Genomic DNA, 13542 nt, shown 5'->3' with positions numbered 1-13542 from the left:
GCTTTTATTGGAGGATGGAACGTTGAGAAAGACAATATTTGTTTCTGTCCAAGCTTTTCCATTGCATATTTCATATATATTTGCCCAGAAGACATTATTATCGTCTTTAAGTTTTGTGGAAATTAGGAAGGATATCAAAATTCTTCAGCTACAGTGAGAATTATCGTTGGAGAGTCTTATAACACTGACAGCTTTCCTCAAATTTCTGGGTTAAGTATAAGGGACAATTGGGGTTCAACTGGACCTAGATATTCTAATTCAATTGAAGAAGCATATCCGTTACAGAAATCAGAAAACGAAACAATGGTCTAGGTTAGATATTCCTTCCAGCCAGGACACTCAACTGTGTCACGTCCTTGGCGCATTGTTTTGGTTGATGTTAACTAGGTCAGTGATGATTTTGAGGTTACAGCAGCCAACTGACGAAAAAAACGAGAGGACACTGATTAAAATATCTGACAGTTGCTGTTAATTGAAGAAATACGAATATTCCGTTTGATAATGTTAGAAGTAATAGGAATATAGGTACTCACAACACTTTTAGGAATCGGCGTCCACCCCATTTGGACGTTTGTATCGGGCGACAAGAATATCAACGTTTCAAATTAACCACTAACGTGATTTTCCGATAACGCGCACAAAAAACATCGAGCACTATTCCGATTCGGAGCGGTGGTTTTTAAACGGAATTAAATGCTGAGTTTCACGAAAATCCGTACGGTTATTGACGTTGCGTGAAGCGTATGCGCAACCGAGATTTCGGCAGTGAATAGATACAGGGTGAATTCCTAAATTTTGATACCGTCCAGAGAAACTATGAGGAATTGATTGATAATTCTGAATTTGTGGGATCCTCAGTATTACACACAAAACGGTCGTTGAAGTATTGAAAATTTAGTATCCTTTTTAATTCCAGACATAGGCTTAATCAGGAGCCTCCAACACCTTACCAATTCCCTGAGTACGTTTAAAGAAGTGAAGCAACAAAAACACGAGTTATTACTGATATATTGCAGCGTTTTAACACAAACAACGACCTAGTTACGACCAAAACCATTCTTTCACAAACACCCAATTAGCTAGAGTATAAAGACACTAACCTGTGCATTGATGGCACTTAAATGCATGTGAGAAACCCTAAGGTCGAACCTCTTCATGGAAATATCCTCTTGCAATTCGTTGGCTTTGTTGTAAAGTGACGCTTCTACTGACCTCTGCTGCACTCTCACCAAAGTATCCAGGGAATCCTTGATTTGACGTATTTGCACGTCCAAGTCTGCAGCTTCCTTGCTTAGAGCATCGTGTGAGGGTTTCAGTTGGAGTGCAGATAGTCTATCGATGACCAGTTCATCTTTCAGTGGAGGAATATTATCCTGCAAAAAAAATTTTAGATACAAATAACTATTGTTGAGCTCAGAAGATATCAAACTTAGAAACTGAGGAGAGAAAGGCCTTGTTTTGACAGATGCTAACAATACTCAGCAATTGAGTTTTCAAGATGCAATTAAACTCTGGATATTCTTAGTATACCTCATCTATCTATCACAAGATGAAGAGCTGTGAGATCTGCTATGATTTCCACTGCACCATTTGGGCATGTGATCTCAATAGTTGGGCAGCACAAGAGAGAGGTACTCGAGCGTATCAGATTAATATAAGGGGAGATACTTTGGACCATGTAGAGAATCTCTATCAAAAATTAGACCTGTATATAGAGAGAATTGTCTAGGACAGAATGGTTAAAACGAACGATCATTGTAGGTACATACTCGAGCGTGTCAGATTAAGATATATGTCTTATATATATATCTGACAATTTAAGGGTGATGAAAATGTGTGGGAGGGTGTCAAATTTGCAAAAAAAAAGTCACGTATACATTCTCGAGCGCGGTGGCTTTTTTTCTTAATTTGAAGCTAATGATTCAAGAATAATCTGACAGTTTCAGCAAGCCGAAACAATGAAAATTGGCCATGAAGTTCGCAAAAATCAGTTTTCTTGAATTATCTCCTCTCCTGGGCTTCAAATTGTTTTCGCTTTCATTATAAAAGTTGTAGAGCATCACATTTTCTACAAAGTTTGTCCGAAGCAATTTTTTCTACGATTGAACGTTTTCGAGATATATGGCGATGAATGTTCATCAGACTGAGTTTCTACCTTGACCTTGGTCTTTCGCATGTGTGGCTAAGCTCCTCGCCCTTATCGCCCTCTAACTCGGAAACGGTTAAGAGTATGTAAAATTGCTTCAGACAGAAGTTGTGTAGAATTTTATTATCTACAACTTTTATGATGAATACAGAAACGATTAGAGGTACAGGAAGGGAGATATCTAAAAAAATGCCTTGGTATCATCTTCAAACTGTCAGATTAAGAAAACACCCCCTGATTAGTGTCAGATTAATGGGTCAGCACGTCTGTAACACCGAGATTAACCATCTCTATGAAAATATGACACTCTCGAATATGTACAACAATTTTTTTTCGCATCTACAAAGGACCGCAGTGACCTTGCGTCATGTCCGAATTGACAGTCTTGAAAAGTAGCTTCCTTTGGGTCCAATTAACATATCCTCTTCAAATCTGACACGATTTCAATTCAGAATTGTGAGTTTTGAACTGCTAGTGACGATTTCTATGTCATTGAGTGAAATATATCCTTATTAACTGAATCACATTATTGTCGCTTGATATTTCTGCCTCCAACTGACTCATAACTGATATGACACCAGATTTAACTTCACAATGGGCATTGTATCCCCCTCGAATCGTTTCGAATTCAATTAACACTAACCGTGTCTCTCGAAACTCATTCGAAACTAATTAACGACCCATCTCTCGTCAAACTAACGTCTGCCATAAATACTCACGTTTGGCGTTTCGACATATTCTCCGTTTGTTGCCTCTGGGGGCGGCGGCTGGGGGGGGACGAAGGGCCTCTTCATTATTAAACCTCGTCCCTGAGGAGCGGGCAGGGACCTCGCTAGATGGGCCAGGTCTGACGGTCCCGAAACAGCTTTGCATTGGACCACCAAACTTTCGTACCTCTTGTTTTGCTCCATTGCCTGAAATTAAAGGGGGACTTGGAGATGGGAGGAGAACTGCTTGCGTAATGTTTTAATATAAATCCAAATTAGATTTTTGTGTACATAACGGCAGGGGAACTTTCTCGTTTAGCTGTGTAAAAGGTGATCACTCACTTTGCCTGAAACTCAGTTCCGAGATATCATTTATGTAGCAGTTTCATACAAGGCTTACATTTATTCATGTTTCTATGGGGCGTACTGAAGTTAAATAGTCTCCCTGCTTACTGGAAATGCTACACTGCTCAAATTGAGGTTATGTACGAGGATATATTGAAAAATTCTTAGTGTACTATAGAACTAAACGAAATTTCAATGTCAAAATATTTTATTACTCAACATATTCTCCTCTCAATTGGATATATTTATTACAGCGAACCTGCAACGTCTCTAGACCTTTCAAAAGAAATGTTTCTTCTTGCTCTGCAAACCAGACCTCCACAGCTTTTATTACCTCCTCGTTGGAAGAAAATTTCAAACTTTTTTCCAGTTGAGGAAAGAGATGATAGTCGGATGGAGCCAAATCTGGTGAATAAGGGGGGTGTTCTAGTAATTCAAACCCTAAATCACAAACTTTTTGCATGGCAACATGAGATTTGTGTGCAGGGGCGTTGTCCTGCAAGAACAAAACACCTTTGGATAGCTTTCAGCTCTTTTTCTCTTCAATTTTTTCCCCTAGAGTGGTCAGTAATGTCGAATAGTAATCTCTGGTTATTGTTCTACCCTTATCCAAAAAATCAATGATGATTACTCCATGGCAATCCCAAAAAACTGAAGCAAGAATTTTTCCAGCAGATTTTTGGACACGAAACTTCTTAGGTCTTGGAGAACCAGAGTGTCGCCATTCCATCGATTGTTGCTTCGTTTCTGGATCGTAGAAATGTACCCAAGTCTCATCCATAGTAACAATTTGGTTTAAGAAGTCTACATCGTTTTCAAATCGAGCACAGATCGAACGCGATGCTTCTATCCTTGCACGCTTTTGGTCAACATTCAAACATTTGGGGTATCCATTTTGCAGCAATTTTTCTCATATCCAAATTGACGTGAACTATATGATGAACGCGTTCGTATGAAATATTCAGTGTTTCAGATATCCGTTTTAGCCCAATTCGACGGTCTGATAAAATCATGTCATGAACTGCATCGATATGTTCGGGAACTGACACAGGAACTGGCCTTCCCGATCGGTCATCATCTTCAATGAAAAATTTACCTCTTTTGAAGCTTGCAGTCCAATTTTTCACGGTGGCATACGAAGGACATTGATCACCAAGGGTATTAAGCATATCTTCGTAAATGTGCTTACCTCTTAACCCTTTTAAATACAGGTACTTGATAATGGCTCCATACTCCATTTTTTCGATTTTCACAATTTCGGTGGACATCTTCTTTCTTTTAATTCATTGCTTAACTCTGGTTTATTTTTTTGACCTCAAACTTCACACTGACACTTCTAATGAGTTATTGTTGAACAACGTTCGTTTGAATTAAGAAAAATAGTGATATATTTATCACTTCATTGTTAAGTTCAAACTGAGAGCGTGTGATTGTTTCATCCCTTTCAGGTCTCATCAGAGACCGCCAATCTGGCTTAGAGATACTACGACCCCATTAATACAATCCTCCTAACGTTAATTGGGTTCATTCATGTCGTCCATAGGAATTGATTCCCTGCCTTTGAACGCATAGGGATTTGCACAGGAATGGCACGTGATCAAAGGCTAGGAGTACTTATTCGCAGCCACCTAACGCACAATAGAATCGAGCATGCATAATTTCGATGATAACCACAACGGTCTGCTGAGCATGGTGGTCCACGTTTCACAGCAACCAATTATTTGAATTGCTGCATATTCATGTGAAAGGGTGAAAAGAGCTGAATTGATCTCTGAATACTTGTGGATGAAGAAAATCCATGGATAGTTGAAGTAGAAGATCAACCTTTGTAGTGGTTGAATTGAAAAAATTTTGGATTTTATTTCACTTTTCAATTGTCATATCTCATCGAAAATGAAAGCTACATGCTGCTCTGAAAATACTCAAAAAACATGAAACACATGATCTAAATCTTTGGATTGTCAACATACCTTTGGTTTGTTGGAAATTCACTTCGGAAGACAGTGAAAGAAAACGTCCATAACTCTTTCCAAAAATCTCAGTAACGATAGCTACCTCCTGGTGAAGTTTTTTGTATTTATTTAGATACGTCTCTTCCAACAGAATATCGAGTACTTTTGCATATAATTAGGGACTGAAAACCTCTTAATTGGCAGGAGATCTCTTCATGTACCCTGGCACTTACTCTGAAGTAACCTTTGTATGACCCTATATGTGTTTTGAGTTGACTGTCAGATTAACTATATGAGAGCTTTTTTGCCTTTCCATTAAAGTAAACGAACGCAAAAACTTCGCAATGCTCGAACAGCAAATTATGTACGAAAGCTACTCATATTTCAAAGCTGGGCGAAATTTAACGAGTCTCACCATGTCGTCTACTTTTGAAGGAAAATCATCCAATTAGGTTAGTTCAGGTATTCCCTTTACCAAGGTTTGAGGAACCCAAGTCAAGTCTGATGAGAAGTGCGACATTAAAAATAGCTGAGCAGGAGCTCGCGTCATGAATTATTGATAGTTTTCATTTTCTGTCCAACCCTCTTTCCATTCCTCACGCTCGCTTTTCCGTATACGTCAATTTCAATTATTCCACCGATGTCGAACCGTATAAAATATGAAGTTAGCGAGGGCTGTGTTCGGGTAAGTCGTGCTCATTTTATTTCATCGAGTTCCTCCCTGTGAAATAGGTATTGACATCCTTCAAACTGCACATATCGGGGAGATTGAAGACCAGGCAAACCATACAGGAACTAAGAGAGACTTTTTCAGAAACGTCCACAAACTAGTCAATTTCTGGTGTGCACATAGAACACAGTTTACACTGATATACGAGGATGTATTGATATCTAGTTAGCCTAGACCACTTCCATGCATAAAAAATATTGCGTTACCATAGCAACGAACAATAACTCATGAGAAGTGTCAGTGTGAAGTTTGAGGTCAAGAAAGTGAACCAGAGTTACGCAATAAATTAAAAGGAAGAAGATGTCCACCGAAATTGTGAAAATCGAAAAATTGGAGTATCGAGCCATCATCAAGTACCTGTATTTAAAAGGGTTAAGAGGTAAGCAGATTTACGAAGATATGCTTAATACCCTTGGTGATCAATGGCCTTCGTATAGGACCGTGAAAAATTGGACTGCAAGCTTCAAAAGAGGTAAATTTTTCATTGAAGATGATGACCGATCGGGAAGGCCAGTTTCTGTGACAGTCCCCGAAAATATCGATGCAGCTCATGACATGATTTTATCAGATCGTCGAATTGGGCTAAAACGGATATCTGAAGCACTGAATATTTCATACGAACGCGTTCATTATAAGAAAGTTGACGTCAATTTGGACATGGGAAGAATTGCTGTAAAATGGATCCCCAAATGTTTGAATGTTGACCAAAAGCGTGCAAGGGTAGATTCATACCGTTCGATCTGTGCTTGATTTGAGAACGATGTAGACTTCTTAAACCGAATTGTTACTATGGATGAGACTTGGGTACATTTTTACGATCCAGAAACAAAGCAATAATCGATGGAATGGCGACATTCTGGTTCTCCAAGACCTAAGAAGTTTCGTGTCCAAAAATCTGCTGAAAAAGTTCTTGATTCAGTTTTTTGGGAGTGCCATGGAGTAATCACGATTAATTTTTTGGATAAGGGTAGAACAATAACCGGAGATTACTATTCGACATAACTGACCTCTCTACGGGAAAAAATTAAATAGAAGAGACGCTGAAAGCTGTCCAAAGCTGTTTTGTTTTTGCAGGACAACGCCCCTGCACACAAATCTCATGTTGTCATGCGAAAAATTCGTGATTTAGGGTTTGAATTACTAGAACACCTCCCTTATTCACCAGATTTGGCTTCATCCGACTATCATCTCTTTCCTCAACTGAAAAAAAGTTCGTTAATTTTCTTACAAAGATGAGGGAATAAAAACAGTGGAGGTCTGGTTTGCAGAGCAAGAAGAAACATTTTTTCTGAAAGGTCTAGAGACGTTGCAGGTCAGCTGTAATAAATGTATCCAATTGAGAAGAATATATTGAGTAATAAAATGTTTTGACCTTGAAATTTTGTTTGGTTCTATAGAAGGCTAAGAATTTTTCAATATATCCTCGTACGTTGATTTGGAAAGTCTGGAAAATAAAATGATTATAGAATTGTTTTCACGATCTCAAATGGAATGTGCGACGATCCGGACAAATATTATATTCGAGTACAGACAAGGGTTGAAAAGCTGCCCCATATTTTTCCAAGAAAACATACATAACATTTTAACGTCCCAATTCAATACCTCGACCAGATGGATTCTTCCGGTTCCAATCAAACTAAAAGCAATGATACTCACCCTAGAGGCCACAACTTCTGCTCCCTGCTGGATAGCGTCAGTTAAAGTCGAACAAACATCGGAATAAATTTCCTCCAGCTCCTGGAAAGTTAGAAATCAAGGTTATCCACTACCATACCGTAAAAATGGGAAGATAAAGAGCTTATCCATTTTCGATTGATCCGACGCTTCTATCAGTGAAAACTGATGGTATTTTATGATTTGATCATAAGGCCGAAAGTTGATTGTTCGAAGTTTTTGAAAATAGTGTCAGGTTTGATTTTAAATGGAACTCACAACCACAGTGTTACTGAGTGAAACAATAAATTACAAATTTCAAGGATTTCGGGTGTAAATGGTTCCTCAGAAAAAATTGCGAGTATTTGCAGATTTCTTTGTCTGTAGGAAATAAAAATCATTTTTCACAGCTCCCAACAGAGTAATCTGAACAGACAAGAAACATTTCTTTCCTTCCTAATTCCGTTCCAATCAGAAAATGCTCCAGAGATATACTACTGGGAAATAATTTAATTCTACGCTGGAACCTTTATCATTCAATGTCTTCGGAACAGTCTCATACAGTATTTATGAGACCTGTGTCAGGGTTTCACCAACGTAATCGTTTGTCTTACATCTTGTCAGGGAAGCGAAAAAATGCCTTACGTTTCCAGTTCTGGAAGTACGAAGGAATCCAATAAAAAAATTCACCCGTCCAAGGTATGATCATATTTTCTGGGATTTGGGGGCATAAATTCATATACCCACGTGGTGATGTGAAAAATTACAGGGAGAGGAAAACCTTGAAGGTTTTTCTATATGAATAACTCATCTGCATAAGCCTGCACGCATAGAAATGTTTTATTCAGTGTTAGTAGCAAGACGAAATAATCTCCAAGATATATGAGATTTTCCTTCTGGAAATTATCATCCAGAACAGATGTAATTTTTTTGGGAGATACGTTTTGACCAGTATTTTTCTCCGACTGCATCCCTCAGCATAAGGAGCACACCTTCGAAGAAATATTTACATTATATCACAGGTCTTTTAATCAATGCATCGTCTGAGAAATTAATATATATAGGGAAGAAGGAAACTTTTTTAACCCAAGGGACTCCAAATTTTCATATTTCTTTCAGGATATTTGAATTGTAGCGAAAAGCCTTGAAATTTTTCAATAAAACGTTTGCCTTTGAAGAAGTCGAACATTTTATTAGGCTGGATCTAGTGAGAAAAACTCCACGATATCATCCAGATTATCGTGAAGAAAAATTGGTGACATCTCCCTGCAGTTTGCGGAGTACAATATTTCAAGAAACAGGAGGGCGTCTTGGTAAACATGTCAAGAAAACATCAGACTGTTATTGATGGGAATGGGGTTTTCGTGTTGAGAGAAATGGCGTCGAGATAAATGTGAGTTACAGTTTATATGGGGGTGGTCATGTTTCTTATTGATCAGATCCTAGAGTCAGAAACACGAGATACTTCGTTGTCTTTACCGGTTATTGCAAGGCAAAATAAGAGGAACAGACAATATCTCAACGTAGTTGAGTTGTTGTTCATTTTCTGTCGAACCTTCTGGCCGATTTCAGCAATTTTTTTTCGATTTGTAGCTTGATTCTTCGAGAACATAACTGTTCAGATGCTGTCTTGACTTGTTACATACAGACTTCTCTTTCATCGAAGGGTTCAACTCTGTTGGATATTCAGTTGAAGTTAACTCAATTTCAACTTCAATGACACAGACCACTTAACTTTTAAGAGCGAAGCAAAAGTTTTTCAAAAACCCTCCAGGTTACTGTTCAAGTACCCCCTACGTTAATTTGACAACTGAAGTTAATGAGTTTCACGTTCTCCTTAATAAATGCAGGTTAATTAATGGGTATCATCAAAAGTGTTTTGTGTAAGTTAGATACGTACCTACAGTCGAATATTAATTATCCCAGGGTTAGCTATTAGCAGTCGAGTCAATTTGGTGAATAATTCGAATGTAGGTAAGTTTATCAAGTTGGGTTTTGGTTCAGTTGATTAAGATTTGTTGGCTCTTAAGTTGAGGGAAGACATGGTCTTGTAATGGACAGATAGTTTTTCTTTGACATATCGTGTGCTATCGTACGATTCAGTACTTAATATTGAATCTCTTAGCAATCTTAGAGAGCATGTTAAGAAGCCCCATGGTTTCCCTTTAATTTTGTCTAAAAAAATTACAGATTTCCCTTCCATTTCAGGTATTTTTAGGAGAATTTGCATCTTTAAGATATCTCCTAGTATTTAAGTTTATATTTTCCAATAATAAATCGAACTTTAACAACGCCAGACAATAGATTATTGTAGTCTACACGACAATCAATAACTTAAACCCAGCTTTCGTGGAATCGAAAGAAAATTATTCAAATTCTCCTCGTAAAAACTTCCATTAACGACACAAAAAAACTGTGACTACCCTGAAGCATCCAGGCCACTTACATTTTAACGAAACTGAAAAAGCAGATGTGAGATTTCATCCAGAGTCTCCAATCCCCGGAGAATTTTGCAGAGAACGTTGGAATAAAAAAAAATTACTCACTTGTAGGAGCGTGGGTAAAGTTTCCCTCCCATAAGCCTCCAACATTCCGTTCGTGGCATGAAGTTGCTGAATGTAGGCATTATGACAGTTGAAATAACAACTCAGGCTCTCCGTTGTTGGACTTGACAGGTACGCCACATAAGCGTTTTTATAATCTTGACGACACTGAAAACAGAATGTTAAGTTATGCTGCATCTGGAACTGAAGGCAGCGGAATTTGTGGTGAATATAAGCCAAACGTTTGCAAAGTTATTTTTCCGTATAAAATAGTTGCTGACTCAAAATTTTTGGAAAATTATTCTCAGATAGATAGGTACCAGATTGTCTGAGATATTAAAGCAACTGAAATTGAAGCATTAAATTTTTATCCGATAATCGCTAGATAAATGAGGAATTCCTAAAGGAAAAATCATCATATCTTTGTTGGTTCTTCAGAAACTGAAAAGCAATTGTTCAATTTCCTAGTTTCGAATCTCTGAATCCCAAGTTGAAACTTATACAAGTTCCTCTATTGTATTCTCTAGAGGTGGGCAAGATTGATTCGAAGCCAAACAGAGCATACAAGGGTTGTTTGGTTTCGAGATCTGTATCAAGACCTCTGTTGGAAACTAACACATTGGTCATTAAAGAACATACATCAGGGTCTCAGGAGAATCATTAAAATTTCCCATTTATTCTAGCAAAATTAAGGTATTGTTACACTGGTTGATTTTCGTTCAACATAAAAATTAAATGCTTTGCAATTATCTTGTCCTTCTCATTATATAGGGTGAGTCTTTGTCTTGTACATATATTTCAACAGAAGATTCCTGTGGTCAAAAGAAATACTTTTACCCTTTACAGTTTTTTCCGATTCGTCTCGGTTGAAAAGCTATAGGCTCTTGAAATCCATAAAATTTTTAATTTGAGTTCTATCTCACAAACGATTATATCCAGTTTTTCTATAAGACCATTGCATATCATAAAAATACCAAAACTTCAAAGAACTCAACTCTTAAAAGTAAGAATGTTCGACCATTTTGGACATTTAAAGTATTTTTTCATGTTTTCTCGTATAATGCACTGTTTTCGAGTAATTTGATAGTCAAAAAATATCTGCGAAATTCGAAAAATTGGTAACTTTGGCTGAATGGAACTCTGTTTAAAAGATGAACAGATATGTAGGGTCACTGATTTAGCTTGTTATTCTAAAGGGAATTCTGTCCAGGGGTTGCACAGCCCATTATGAAAATTTAATCTGGTTATATCTCTTTATCTAGGCCAAATCGAAAAAATAGAAACAGTGTTTTTTTTAACCTCAACAATCTACTGTTGACAAATATGTACAACTCAAAGACTCCTGTGCACAGGGTGTTCACGCAGTGTCTACTAGAAGTTTCTAAAGAACCGAATGAGACGAATCTTATTGAGTTCTTATTCATTATGACCAACAAATTTTCAAAAAAAAGTCATTCGGTTTTCTAGAGCATAGATACCTACTTCTAGTAGACCCAAAGCAAATCACTTATGTACATGGATTTTGGCTGCAATACATAGTGGCAATTTTTCGCTTTTTCTTTCATCATTTGAAAAATAATGAGCAATGTTATGAAAAGGAAGAATTTTATTTCAAATTGTAGTAAATTTTATACTTTTATGCTGTTCTACATGGAATGTTTGTCGCCAGGCTTATATGGCTTATTAAAAAGTTGATAATATGTGTTTGAACGTGTGGTGGAAAGAGTAAAATGTACAAAGCCTTCCTAAATCCTAATGATGAACTCCGTATGTCTTTCAAGGCTATTTACCTTTGCCAATTTCTCCTCAGTTTTGGCAATGATGACGTCGTAGCTCTCCCGATGTTGAAACACTTTTCTGGACTGTATTTTCCTGTGGAAGGACCTCTCCAGAAGCGGTCGGGATACCTGACGTCCCAGGATGGACCCAATCTCGCCCAAGGCTTGAGAATCGATATCAACTTCTTGGAGAAGGGTTTCCCATGTGTGGAAGAGGGAACTGGGGCAGGCTGCCCTGAGGAGAATGGAAGGCACGTTGAGTATTTCCGGTAATTGTACATCGAGGAGATGATTGACCCGTATTGGTTATCGTGGGGCTAGGATGCATACTTCACCGACAACAATTTGATAAAAATTTGTATCTTGGATCCCCGCTGCTAGAAGTCGGTTTTACCGAGGTAGGTCTTGTTGGATGATGATCTATATCTTTTCCCGAAACTTATCTTTAAAATTCTAAGAATGCTGTTAGCCACAATTCCAAGATATTGCTAAATCCCCATTTCATTTGCAACGAAAATTGATTGACGTTTTATCGAGTGGTGCATATTCAACCCCATCTTTTTTCACGGAATAGGAATATTTTTGGACATTGAATCACCTCCTACATTAATGTATAATGTCCTTCTGGTTCCCAGCACGAAATTTTCCTCCGACTTAAAATATCGAAAATTAAAATCGATCCAAATCTACTTTCATATTTTGAGTTTATTAGTATCTGAATTATTTTCTCGAGGAAACAGGGGATGCAGTATATTGAAGACGGGATGTAATCCTTCATAGCTACTAGGAAGAATTGAATCAACTGGATATATAGCTTAGAGAATGATATCCCGCAAACGCTGGAGAGAAATAAAGGATCCCAACAAAAGAAGTAACCCTGTTATTGAAATAGTATCCCTGTGACGGTATAAGGCAGCATTCTCTCTTTTATCGAATCTCACAATCATCTACTAAAGGGATATCGAATTCAGAATTTTGCGGATATGTTCAAGGAAGAAATGTGTTGAAAATCCAATTATTTGAAAAAGTTCCCACACATCTAACGCTTGTTCGGTTTTTTTAAATATTTGAGAAGAATTTTGTCCGATAGAGATTCAAGAGGCAACAAATGTTCGTTTCTTATGAATAAATAAAATGGGGGAACATTAATTCTTATCATCCTTATTTTCGAAAATGTTCTTATCTCATTTCTACGTGGAAAGCTATAGGCTGATTACTTTTTAAATCCCATAATATCCTTCCTAATTTACGTGGATGCATAAAAAAGGTCTGATACTACTTATTATCATTTCATCGAATAAAACTTGATATACATTATTCTTGAACCATAATTGAGAATTGCGAAGTTGAGTTTCGATCTTACTGGACCTGAGGCTCATCCCATTAAAATTTCAGATCTCGAGATATCCAATCTGACAAGGCAAAGGGAAAGATGTCTTTTATTCAGCGTGGAGTATGCCATATATTATTAAAATGGTCCACAGTCACGCCATGAATTATTGATGCCTAGGAAAGGGTTTTCAGATAACCGAAAAGTACTTTTCTGGTTTCTTACAATGTTGGAACATAATTGGTAGAATGGAGAACTGAGAATCTATATCATATTTGAACGTTCGAAAAATACTGCCTTTGTGCTATGTGTGTGATGTTGAACTATGTAGTTTTTAACTTGAATTTTGGAAATATTG

General features: G+C 37.4%; 1 protein-coding gene across 1 annotated transcript in view; it reads right to left on the bottom strand.

The window, feature by feature from the left end:
- LOC123314203 overlaps nt 1–13542 on the bottom strand; it is a 75085-nt gene that overhangs the window by 25223 nt on the left and 36320 nt on the right. The window contains exons 5-9 of the mRNA XM_044899335.1: nt 11867–12089; nt 10080–10244; nt 7537–7617; nt 2866–3060; nt 1101–1373 (exon numbers count right to left, since the gene is read on the bottom strand). Of these exons, the coding sequence (XP_044755270.1) occupies nt 1101–1373; nt 2866–3060; nt 7537–7617; nt 10080–10244; nt 11867–12089 (937 nt within the window). The remainder of the gene's footprint in view (nt 1–1100; nt 1374–2865; nt 3061–7536; nt 7618–10079; nt 10245–11866; nt 12090–13542) is intronic.

The sequence above is a fragment of the Coccinella septempunctata genome, chromosome 5 (assembly GCF_907165205.1).
Source record: "Coccinella septempunctata chromosome 5, icCocSept1.1, whole genome shotgun sequence".
Classification (NCBI taxonomy): Eukaryota; Metazoa; Arthropoda; class Insecta; order Coleoptera; family Coccinellidae; genus Coccinella; species Coccinella septempunctata.
Note: the sequence above shows the minus strand (reverse complement) of the source record. Positions and strands in the feature narration are given on the sequence as shown.